Source organism: Nyctibius grandis, chromosome 11, assembly GCF_013368605.1.
Source record: "Nyctibius grandis isolate bNycGra1 chromosome 11, bNycGra1.pri, whole genome shotgun sequence".
NCBI lineage: Eukaryota > Metazoa > Chordata > Aves > Nyctibiiformes > Nyctibiidae > Nyctibius > Nyctibius grandis.
In genome coordinates this window covers 12164573-12177578 of record NC_090668.1, presented here as the reverse complement: position 1 = coordinate 12177578, position 13006 = coordinate 12164573, and the positions used below count along the sequence as shown (strand labels likewise).

General features: G+C 41.0%; 1 protein-coding gene across 1 annotated transcript in view; it reads left to right on the top strand.

The window, feature by feature from the left end:
* The first annotated feature begins 2700 nt into the window (after positions 1 to 2700).
* MYZAP (myocardial zonula adherens protein) overlaps positions 2701 to 13006 on the top strand; it is a 58418-nt gene continuing 48112 nt past the window's right edge. The window contains exons 1-2 of the mRNA XM_068410223.1: positions 2701 to 2816; positions 8988 to 9077. Coding sequence (XP_068266324.1) covers positions 2733 to 2816; positions 8988 to 9077 — 174 coding nt within the window. The 5' untranslated portion in view covers positions 2701 to 2732. The remainder of the gene's footprint in view (positions 2817 to 8987; positions 9078 to 13006) is intronic.

Genomic DNA, 13006 nt, shown 5'->3' with positions numbered 1-13006 from the left:
GAGCTTGCTTTTTTCTACCTGAGGGTAGCAGGTGTTCACTCAATACTAGCAGCTGGCTCCATAATCCCTGTAGTGTATCAGAGCTTTGGGGATGGAGAAAAAGTTATTCTAAATGTTGCTTTCATGCAAAGAGAGGTATTTGTTGATTTTTTTTTTTTTTTGAGTCTCACTTCTACATGTTCATCTCAGCCTTTGCAGAGCTTAGAGATTATAAGGCATTTTCAAATATTTACTATGCACATAGGACCACACAGCCTACACAAGGGCTGAAGAGACTGCAGGTGGGTGCATGGGATACACAGCCAACTAGCAAGGCAGAAAACAGATTAGACTTCTTACTACACTTGTGCATCTTGCTGACTTGGGGGAAGGGAAGGAGGTGATTCATAAAGTAACCAAAAAAAGCAGACTACTAACGTGTCACGCAGGTTGTTCTTTCTTGGAGGATTTTAATTTGAGGATGTGCCCAAAAGTAGAAGATGCTCCTGTTCAAACATATTGGTAAATCAGGTAGACATGGCCTGCTGCTATTTTCCAAGAAATGGGGAGAGCTGCTAGTAATGTAGACAAAACTGAGAAAACTATGTTTGTATTATCTTTGTATTATCCATGGACAAGTCTTTTCCTCATCTGCACCAATAAGATTTCCATCAGAAGTATTAAAATTCTTGAAGCTGATGCAGACCTTGCAAATTCTTCCAGAGATCTGATTATTGTGGCTTACTCTCTCATGCTCTAAAGTATGGGACAGGGAGGTCCTTTCCCATAGTGTGGCAGAACTTTAGTCTCTGTGCCTGTTCTTAGAAAAGCAGTTCTCCTGTTTTGTGCCTTGCAGTGATAGACAGCCCTGCATACACACCTTTTCCTGGAGGGGAATGAAAGTCTGGAAGGCACAACTTCTCCCTAACCAGGAGAATCTGACAGGTATATGAACTCCTTCCCAGCTGAAATCACAAAGTCTACCAGCTGGCTGCGTAAAAGAATTTAAATTGAGACATTTCTGCTCACTGGAATGACCAGGAACAAGTAATGGCTACTGCTAAGGGACAGCCCAGCGGGTAGGCAACATACTTGTGAAGGAACATGTTCCTGTCTTTGAAGATAAAGACACCTGCAGACCCATTCTGAAAGCAGCATTGCAACCAGGAGTTAAGACAGTGGATTGTTCATATGGAAATGCAATCGTTTGTAGGCACAAGACACCTTTGCACAAAAGAAATCATGTAATATGATGCCAATCGTGAGTTGAGAGAAATCCAAATACAAGTGGTTATTCTATCTCATTTGCTCTATATTACCTTCTTCAGGTGGAAAAGAGAATAATAGCTTGGAAAACAACAGAAAAGATGCTGAATACTAAACGCAGACCCCTCATCCATTCCTCTGTGCCTGGTCAATGCTTTCTTCCTCAGATCCTTGTCATGTTCATAGCTCAGTATCTTGCCCTGGGGACAGGGAACTGAAAGGCAGAAGAGAACAGGTGCATTGTACACAGAGGGTGAGGCACCAGCAGTTCAGTGCACTTTGCATTTTTCCAATGCAAATTATTTCCCTCTCTTCAGTATTCTCCGAATCAGGAACTAGCATACAGCCATAGGCAGCAATGATCATGAAACATTGTAACCGGCAAGGACATTGCATAGCCATAACTGTGTTTTCTTGTGGTCTTAATTATTTCAAGGTAATTACATGAAGACAGAGGATAATCTAATTCAAAAATGCTGTTATAGGTATTTGTTCTGCAGTTTCTTTCAAACAAAAGCATCTCCTTTCGTTGTAACTCCTTTGATTACCGAGGAATATACTACTCATGACAGACGCACAAGGCTGTAGGTGAAGGCGTGTGTGCGCACGCCGAGGCCTGTGTACAGCAGTGTAGGGTTACGGTGTTCCCTTAGCCCAGATCCCGGAAGAGCTGAGCATCTGAAATGCTCAAGTCCACACCTGCAATCTGGCTCAGGGCCAACTAACTCCAGCACACCAGACTCACCTGCTTGTTGGACCTTTGGTACCAAGGCTTACGCTGTCACTGGTGCATTGAGCTGCACCAGCTTTCTGCCTCACAGCCGAGGCTGTCTGGGATCTGGGTGCTCTCTGATCAGTCTGGTAGCCATGCCCAGAGCACGGCTAACAAACTGACAGGCCTGGGTGGCTCACGAATTGCAGCTGTGGGAAGGAGAGGAGGACAGTGTCCAGCTTTCACACAGCACCCTCTCGTCAGAACACTCAGAGGTGGGTACTGGAGAACGGGACCCAGTGGCCTCCAGTGGCTCCTGCGTGCCTTAACCCCCATTTTCCACTGCCCGGGAGGTGCCCGAGAGACACGCGGGTGCGCCTGGGGCTCCTCTCCAGGCCGCCTCCCCATGCTGCCCCCCCCATTCCCGGGAGCAGAGGGAATGCCACCCCGCATCGGGACCTCAGCGTCCCAAGGACAGATTTCTCAGGGGGGCGGCGTCCCACTGCGACTTTGCCCAGTTCACCCCACGCGAGGAACTCGGGCACTTTTGTGGCACAAGAGCCAGCGCGGGGACGCAAGTTCCGCGGGGGCGGGCCGCGGAGGGGGAAGCGGAGCCCAGCAAGCGCCCTCCGCGGAGCCCCGCTCCCCCCTCTCCGGCCCGCCCCCGCCGGGGCAGCCCGGCCCCCGCGGCCGCCCGCGGCCATGTGCGCGGGGGCGGAGCGGCGCCGCCGGCCAAAGGGAGCCGCAGTCCGCGCCAGCCCGGCGGCCCGCGGGGATGCTGCGCTACAGCTCGGGGCTCACGGTCACCGCCACCACTCCCCGGAGGCCGTCCGGCGACGGCGGCCGCGCCCGGCGGAAGGTGCGCGGGGCAGCGCGGGGGGGACGGCGGGGAGGTCCCGCGGGCGGTGTCGTGGGGCGAAGCAGCGGTTTGATATCCCCCCCTTATAGTTTACCTGCGGAGCGCTTTCTTTTTCTTGCTGATTTTCGGTGTTTTCAGGTGAAGGTTGCGGTGTGTGAGAACATCTTTTTAAGCGTTCGTAGTAGGTGGTGGGAAATGAAGAGCTTTTGGGGTGTCCTGCGAGGCTTTTGTCAGTGCTAGTCCCTGGCTGTTCTTCTGGAAACCTGTGGGGAAGGTGTGCTTGTGTTGGAGACTTCCCCCCCCCCCCACATACCTCTGAAATGCGCCTTGATATTTACAACTGCGAGATTGCCTATCCAGGCGCTATCTATAATGAGGAAGCTCACCGTAATTATTTAGATGGTAATAGTAATTTATTTTTATAATCAGTTCCTCAAATACAGAAATATGGTTTACTGTTTGTTTTTTTTTTTATAATTTTCATAAGTCATAATGATGTATTAATCTGTTGGGAAATGCTTCTGAAAAGTTGTTAAAACTGTGGCAGATATGACAGGAATGTCTCTACAGCCACTCTGCTTTAAATAGCCCTTTTTTGCTGCTGTAACCACACTGCTATCATTGCAAGTGCACATTTCACGTGTGAAGAAATAAATCAAAACAAGTTATAAGCTTGTCCTTATGAAGAAAGACAATCGTGTGATCATGACGCTTCTTGAATTACTTAGTGATTGTTTTGACACTCTAAAAATATGAGTTCATAATTGTAACAATTAAGAATGTCATGTTGCCATGTTTTACATGATAACATGAGGGTCAGGCTCTTCCACAGAAAAAATCCCTGGCCTTCATAAAAATGAAATTGCTTGTGTATGTGGAAAAATTAAGACGCCTTGAAAATCATAGTTATGTTCCCTACATGTCTTCTCTGTTCTCATTGAGTTTTCCTGTTTTAGTATTTCTTAAAGATGTTAAAGCTAAGAGAATTTGTGTTTAAGTGATACTTTTCTTATTTTCATCCCCATGATATATTTGCTGAGGATGAAGTAAAATGAATTGTATTTGATCCATTTTCTTAAGGAAACTGGTAAAAACCTAATTTGCAAATAAAACCCACTGGGAAGCTGCTGTTCCTTTTTTTTAGTGAAATGTGACTCCCTTAGCATGAGTCGTCAAAAGAGGGGAGGAAGACAGTTAGACTAGCAGCTGAAGAAATGAAAGATGTGTGTCACATTCCTGTGTGCCTGTGGTCACAGGAAAAGTGCCCTTTAATTGTGTGGGGAATCTCATAGGAGAGATTTCATAAATGGAGCAGGCTAATCAACAGATAAATGACCAAAGAAAGTGCTTTCTTCTTTGCTCTTTAGGACTGACTGAAATTGAACACCCACTCCTTTTCTTCTTTCGCCTTCAAAAGTCTAAAACTAACATTAGGTGTTAGGCAAAGGAGTGATTTTTGGCCATTGAGCTGGTAGGTTAGCAGACAGTTACTCAACAAACGTGTTATCCCCAAACCATTCTTATTATCAGACACAGAAAGATCAACAACGTTGAATTCTGGTGATGTTAACGTTGATTTGAAGCTAGATCAATATTGAACCACATCTTCCGTGTGGGAGTAGTGTAAAAATGTTAGAATGGGACTGATTGTTAGTAGAACAGCTTGTATTTTTCTATTGCTGTACTAATAACTTTAGTTATTGTAAAAAAACATTGATCATTATTTTAATGCTAGCTCTGTAATTATTTCAGTACATAGTTACCTATGATCAATGCCTTTCTGGGTGCTTTGTTTTTTAGAAGAGAGGAAGAAGAGGATGAAGGACATTACTCAAACTGAATCTGTCATCTGTATTTGTTTTAAGTTGCACCCTAGTGATTTGAGTAGGATGGCAAACGTGAATGTGGATTGTGGAACTGGGCCATAAATTCTTAACATTTTTAACTAACCTAGATTGGCTTTTTGCTTAACTGCCATGTTGCGGTAGCTTTCATCTATGCTGACCCACTAGCCTCTTAGAAATTTCATAGTATCATAGAATGGTTTGGGTTGGAAGGGACCTTAAAGATCATCTTTAAGGGTTCCAACCCCCCCTGCCATGGGCAGGGACACCTTCCACTAGACCAGGTTGCTCAAAGCCCCATCCAACCTGGCCTTGAACACTTCTAGGGAGGGGACATCCACAGCTTCTCTGGGCAACCTGTGCCAGTGTCTCACCACCATCAAGAGCGTGTCTTCACCTGTTAATTTCCATTGCACTCAGCAAACTTTTCCTGTCCAGTGTTGTGCCGGGCTGAACCTGTCAGTCTTTGTTTTCCTGTCTGCATATTTGTTTCACAAATAATGTCAGGTGAGCTTTGGAAATACCGCTCATGTCAAAAAGCCAGGAGCGAACATAAAATGTTGGCACAATTAAGATTACTTATATTGTTGGCTTGCCAAAGCTACAGATGCTGCAACTCAAACTAAAATCTGATAGTCTAGAAAAACTGATAGCCGGTTCTTCTTCTACCCAGTATTTCTATTTAAAAGTTATGCTCACAAAGTTACAATGTTGATGACAGAAAGGTAGAGTGGAAGCCATGTCTGTCCATGTTTTTCCTCGCTTGTTCTTACTGTCAGCCAGCAGTTGAAGGATATTGAATCACAGCCTTTTCCCTGCTAGGGGAGTTCTCTTTCATTTTCCTCGATGCTTTCTCTCTGCATAACCCAATTTGTTTCTGGAAGTTACTCCTTCATCCTCAGTTGCACATTATTCTGCCACTGTTTGGCACTGAGTTGAGGCTCTTCCTGTTACGATTTCATTTCCATTTTAAGACGTCAATGCAGCAGTGTTTTGCTGTTGGAGGGCTTACTGTGATTTCCATGTGAGCCTGCTCATCCATTTGGTCAAGTAAACTTGCCGACAAATGGTACAGTGTGGTTTTTTTTCAGGAAGCACTGCATAGCAAGAACACTATAGGTACAGTATTCGTAATTGCTTCTGGAGTTTAGAGGAAAAAGCGGTGCCTGTTGGTTTTCCCTTCCAATCTCTATAGTGTTCTTGAATTTTAACAGATTGGTCTGTAGTTCTGTCCTTAGGTAGAGTGCATCATCTGTGGCCCAGGAGGAGCAAGAGTGAACGGCTACTTTATAGGTTTGCTGCTGTTTCCCCAGGGATGCTGAGGAAGTCCTATTGTTATAAACAATAGCAAGAGTACAGCCTGTATAAGTTGGTCCTAGTGAGGAACTGGGTGGTACTTTGCCACTGCTGTACAAGCCTCACTGGGCATGACTTCAAGGCTGGAATCCTTAGATGATTGCCCATGCCACCCTCTGTCTGACATTTGCATGCAACAGCCTGCGAAGTAAAGCTTTAAAACTTTATTTTGTGTCAGAAATACTGCCAAAAATATGATATTGATTTGAGGTCTTTTAAAAGTAAGGAGCTAGCATGGAAATGGTTGGGGGAGTGGTGGGGAGTGATCTGGGGGCGTAACAGAGAAGCCACTGTGAAAAGAAGGGCAAGGAAAACTGTTTAAACAATAATAACTCTCTGATTGTACAGTGTTTTTATTCTCAACATATTACTGATATTAATTTATATTTCCAACCTTGTCGTTACGACTTGACTGCCATCTGTGCTGGGCTTCTGTGATTTCCTTCATAGTAACCCTGTAACACATGAATTGCTGTAATGTGACAGGCAGTCATGATTCACTAACTGATATACAGGTACAGGGATAATTACTTATTTACAACCACTGCACTGTCAATCTATAAGTATGTTGGCTATAATTAATCCCATACTGACTAACAGGCAAGCCCTTTGCCAGCTTCAGCGAATCATACACAACTCCATTTCTCCTAACTTTGAGTTGCCAGTCACGTTCTGTTTCTATGTATTTGAGGCATTTTTCATGTTTTCTGCTAACAATCCTTTCATTCCTTTTAGTTCAGTTTTCCTTCATTTGAAATCACCGTAAGAAAAAGTTGGCCTCGCCTATCGCTTCCTGCACAGCACAGCAGAAATTCAGTTTTATTTCCTCTTCATGGGTCTGGTCTTTCTTTGTTTGCCTACATGGAGGAATGCCAGACTCTGTTTCCCTTCTTGTTGTAAACAGGCATGTTTTAAGAGGAAAGAGCCTTGCTAAGCTAATGGGAAGAAAGAGCAGGGGAAAATGGAAATTAAATAGGTGAGAAAAGGTGGTATTAATTACCTTATGAATCAATGAGCTCCAAAGTTGAGAAGTTTATCATTAAAATATATTGATAACTAGCTTGTAAGCAGGAAACACCTCCAGCTTCTGCAGTGTATGGGGAGAATCTGATGTTCTCAGAAGAATAAACATAGCAGTCAATCAGTGTCAAAAGCCAATGTGCAAGGATTCATCATTTTTAAATGCATTTAATTGTTTCAGAATTCTTTAGCAAATATGAAACCTGCTTTTATACTAAGTTTTGGGGGTTTTATGTCACTTTCTCTGTGGCTTCTTGTTCTAGATTTGCTAGCATACAGCTGAATGATGAATTAATGGTGAAGAGCCCACTGCACAAAAAGTAGCCGCCCCAGATGTGTCTAAAGAGCAGGTTATATTTCACCTTGATCTTATTATAGATCTTTTTTTTCTTCTTTATAATACAGATAGAGCTCACATATTTTATAGGAACTATCTGTATCTCAGGACACTGTTCCTTATTGGTAGAAGACCTTGCAGACCTAAAAGACCAAACTGAGACAGGAAGATGGAAGGCAATAAAAAGTAGCATTTTTTAATACAGTTGACAGCATACCAGTAGTCTAAACACTGTTGATCTGTCATCTCAACAGATTTAAAGAAAGGCTGGAAGAAAAATAGTGAAGTGAAAAAGATCCATTGTTTGGAAACAGTGAAAAAGGGAATCCTTGTTGTGATGCTGAATAGTGGTGCTGTGAGGAGGTTGTGTTGTAAAGAACCTTGAAAGTGAAGTCAAGTTATCTTAATTGATATACGAGACAGAAGTGAATTATAAAATGGTAAAATTTGGGGTCTATGAAAAGGACTTTGCTGCTGTGCTCTAAATGCCTGTGAGCAGAACATGATTGCCATTTCAAGGCAAAAGGAAGTGCTGTAATGACTAAGACATGAGATGTAAGCTTGGGCGAGTGCAATGGAAAGGTGTATTTCAGAGAGAAGGTACACATTCGGCATGACTGGAGGTAAGTTGTTAGGAGAAACTAGAGATATCTAGATCAGATGAGATGCTGGGCTATAGAACAACAGTGGTGATGGCCCACAGTAATAATGAAAGAGATATTTTAGATATTTTGAGGAAGAGCTTTAAGAGCCCTGTTTGTTGTCAACAGACAGCTAGGATTTTATGGGAAGGTATTGTGCAGCTTCAAATCTGGACAAATTTCTCATTTCATCATTTGCTATGCTCTGTTTAGGACTTATAGTTGTTTTCCACAAAAATGTCTCATGAACAGGACTAAGACTGGAAGTTTTAACCAAGTTTCTTGTATGAAATGCATTGCTTTAAAAATATCATTACATCAAAGATCTCTCAGCAAAAGCAAGGCAAACTGCAGCTGGGGACATCAACCCTATTGGCCTGTTTCCTCAGCAAGAGAATGGCTTTTCTGAAATCAGATAAGAAACAGCACCTCTTAAACTGTCTCTGAAGCATTTTGAAGCTTAGTTTTTACAAACAATGTAAAATATATGTATCAGATTTCAATAATATTCCTGTTCACATTCAGTGGAATTGCAGTACTGAGGTATCCTTGGATCAAATACTTGGATATATACTGAACAGAAGAGAGGCATTCACTCCAGAATACACTTTGTGCTTCTAAATAATCCCGTTTGAAGATTAAAAGTATGCCAAATCTACAAACAAAACTGAGAAACGTTGTTCTGTTATCTCAGCTCTCAATGTCATTTATGAGTACATAAGAAACATGTTGTTGATTGAAATGGATTTTTGCTATTTCAGGTATGTAATTATGGGGATGCCCTTGAATTACTTCTTGCCAGCTAAAAACGCCTCCAACCTTTAAAAAATAATCTTTTGTCAGTTATGTGGCAGAAGGTAGAAGATAGTCAATTAAAAGTTGAATGTTAGTACAGTTCCCTCTGTAAAGCAAGTTTTTAAAATAATTTTTTGTAACACTTAAATCTGAAAGCAAACCTTTGTTTTTCTTTCAGATGAATGTCTGTAGGTTACGCTTAACAGTACCACCTGATGAAGGCTCACAGCCTGAACAGGGAGCAAAGGAACTGGAGAGAAAGAAAAATGTAAGTTTTAAGAATCGAAGTTAAATTCTATATAAACAAAGAGTAATTATTACCATTCATAGAAGGTGTTATTAGTTGTTTTGGGAGTCCAAAGCCCGCTCTTCTTGGAAGACTTAAGAACATGTGGAAGCTGAGCAAGTCAGCTGTAAGCTTTGAGCCTGAGCCTTGGAGCTGGGGATAGCAAAACTGCATGTAAAACAGGACAGTAGTAGAGGAACAGTACAGAGATTGTAGGTGATTTGTGACTGAGGTACCTTTAAGATTTGATTATTTAATATTTATATATTAAAGAGTAGGAAACTGCTATCAAGAGCAGGTTCTTCCATTAAACAGGATCTTGATCCTCACCTGAAGGGGATTTTACATTTCATGTAGGCTTAACAGTGTGCAAGATTCGAGCCTTAATGTGTATGGGAGCTGGCTTGCCTAGAACTTAGGTATCTTGCTGTGTCGGCTGATTTTGGTAACAGGTGATGTACTAATACGGAATACAAAATAAAAAATTAAAGATTGTTCTGAAGTGAAAGTAATTTGAAGGTCATGTGCAGGGTTCAGAATGGCAATTTTTTTGTAGAAGCAAGTAGTGTGCACACAAAAAAACCTTACAGCTGCTTTGGTGCAGAACTTGTTCTTCAAGAGTTGTTTCAGAGCAATAGGTGATGTTTAATTTGTCTTAAGGATGGAGACTAAATAGGGAAGCTGGACAGGCTCCACAACTTCACCACATTTACACTTTGATAAACCAAAATCAAACAAGAAGTTGGCTGAGATTACCAGATCCAGTGTCTGAATAGCAATATGACAATAGGAAGCAAAACAACAGGATTTATTTGAAATAATTTCTTAGTGGTACTCAGAAGCAAAAGTAACTGTAAAATGACTCAAAGACAAACATTTTAAAGCAAAAAAAATAAATGCAAAGTAAAATGGTCAAGATAAAGATTCCTTATCAGATATTTATTGTGCTGGAATCTTGTATACCCTCAGTTTTTCATACACTACTCTGGCAGACTAATAGGTCCTTGAGGATCTATAAATGTTACTTACAGAATGGATTAAAGAGGCCTTAATGCAAACTAAATTTGGGCCACCATTAAATAGTAATAGTTCATTTTGTACAGAGGTGTTTAGATGTAGCACTTAAGAGTAGCTTCCCCCACCACTTACTCTGTCAGTCTCTGTCAGTTTGTATCTGATTGCGGAAACCCTCAGACTGGCCTAAGCGTGTGGACCCATTGCCCTAAGAGTAATGGAAGTTTGTTTTTGAGGAGGATAGATATTGACTCATGGCTTACTCACTTTACTGTGCTGAGTAGTGTAATAATAAGAAAGAAGTGAATTATTAGGGTTTGGACAATTTGAAGTGACTTTCTTATCTGACCAGCTTTTTTCTCTGTGGGACCTTCTATTTAATGAGAGCTGTATTTCCCCCATAATACAAGTAAAGGCAAGTGGGTTTTATATCAGGAAATGTTAAGGAGAGGATATAAAAGGTAATAAATACATTATTGGCCTCATCTTACGTTCCAGTATATTGCACAGTGATTTTTAAGAGCTGGGTCTTTTTTAATTGAGACCAAAAAAATGGTATGTAACTTAATTATTGTATGGTCTGAGTAGTTTTCTGAAGTTCAGTAATTTTACACAGTTTAAAGACTTTGAGAAAGCATACATACAGCCTTCAGAGCTAAATGGGATCTAATTAATCGATTTCATAGCAATTAAAAAACAGAGTAATTGTGCCATCTACTTGTGTTTTATACTCTTTGTGTAATTAAAAAAATAGCCCTGCAGATTGTATAGTCATAGTATATAGAAGCAGTTACAAAAAAATCACTGATTGTGAACTGTTTTTTCCTCGTATCTCTAAAACAAGACAGTAACATATTACTTGTAGATTTTTGTTGTCTATGTAGTATATTACTTTATGCATTTGAATTAGTTACACAGTAATTTACAGTGCAAAGAGCACTCTTGACTAGTCATGCTGTGGTACTTTTCTCTTACTGCAAAATTTAACTAAAAAAAAAAAAGCATCTCCTAAAAGCAGTGATCAGGTATCTCTGCTGATGCACCCATGTTCAACTGACTCAATGTTAATGGAATTGCTTAAAGCGCTTTGAGAACAACAGGTTTTACAAATGTTAGATAATCCTTACACAGTCATATGAGAACTGTGCTCCCTTCTTGGAAATAGGGATATCAGAGAGAAATTAGGGAACTGCTCAGTTTTCTGCCTTGCACTTTACAATTCAAGGTAAAAAAATACAGCTTCACTAAGAATTAAATTTAACAGCAGGTCTCTTGTTGGAATCTAGAGTCCTGTGCTGTCTTTAAATGCTGAGTATTAAGAAAATGGGAATATGGAAAATGTTTTTGGTATTTAAAATATATTAGTGTGACTTACAGAAATGAACTGCAGGGGCAGTCTGTGGGATTGTACGGTTTTTGCTGGAGTGATCAGGCAGTCTGAGCCTGGCTGCCAGGCGCTCTCCTGTTTGGGCAGGACAAGTGCTGGAGAGAGACTCTTTGCCTGCTGCTGGTGAGGGAGGAGAGTGGAGACCTTCCTCTGTCAAAGGGAATGCCAGAAAACTATAAATATATCACGGTGTGACATTTGGTTGTAATCTCCTCTTTCAAATCTGTCATTAGAAAGATGTCATTTTGAGCTGCCCTAATAGTGACATAGTGATGGCTTACTACCTCTGTTACTTTTCTGTATCTTTCTGGGTCTCAGTACCATTAAGAGATGTTTCAGTTGCAAAATCAGCTAGTGAACTCCACAGAAGCTCTTGCTAGAGCTGATTCTCCGAATAACTTGTTTTGGAGCTTGCTCTCAGATCAGAACTGATACTTTATTGCTTATGTTAGTAGCTGTTAACTTAGCCTTTTCAATATAGCCCCAGTTTAGCAGAAAATGTATGCTGTATTTCATTAAATCTGTATCAGTGCATTAAGTTTCTAGATTGGAATTTTTATTGCTATACATCTATGCAATAAAAACGAACCAGTATAAGAGATTAAAACAAAGTGATGGAGCCTGGGCAGTTTTGTTGCAACAAAATTGCTGCAGGCATTACTGTACTACGATGGCCTCTCCTCATCTTTTGTGAACAGCTGCAGATGGTACGCAGCTAGAAGCTGATGTCAAAAACTGAAGGAGGAGAGAACTTGTGCTCCAGTGTGTCAGGTTGGATTTTTATATTCATATTTAGGCTATGATACCTTGAAAAAAGCATATGAGAACTGAAGTCACAAGTAGAGGCTGGTTGGTTGGTTGGTTTGGTTTTTACAGGCTAAAAGCCTACTGCTAAATATCTCTGAATTGTTAGCACTTTAGGTAGAGAGAATCTGAAACTATCCTGATTTTGTTCCATTACTTCTGTTAATGATAGACAATGGATGACAGCAGTGTGAGGCTGTTTACTTCACCATAAAGTATAAAGGAATATTGTGCTCATCAGATTGTATGCAAAATCTGCATGTCCTGAAGCCTGCCTTGTCTTGCATAATAAAGATCTACCAGACAATTGTATTGTCCCTGTTTGGGACTGGGCTTATTTTTATCCACCAGTCTCTTTCTTCACTGTCATGGCTAAATTTGGAAGTGACATTGGAAGCTGCAGCTAGGCTTTTGAGGGCAGAATATGGAGATAACTATAGACAGATTTTTATTTTTCATTTGGATACATGGACAAGAGAATGAAAATGAGATAACACTCTAGAAATTTGTGTCACTTTCCTGTCTTTGTGGCTTTCAACAGAGTTTGAGCAGTGTTTAGTCTTAAACTCTTAATTGGTACTTTTACTCTATATATCCTCAAACTCTAATTTTCTTATGTTTTTAAAGCATCAGAACCAAGAGGTGAAACTCTTTTTGCTTCCTAAGCAAGAATACAGAAGCATAGAAAACATCTTTCTTTCCCCAG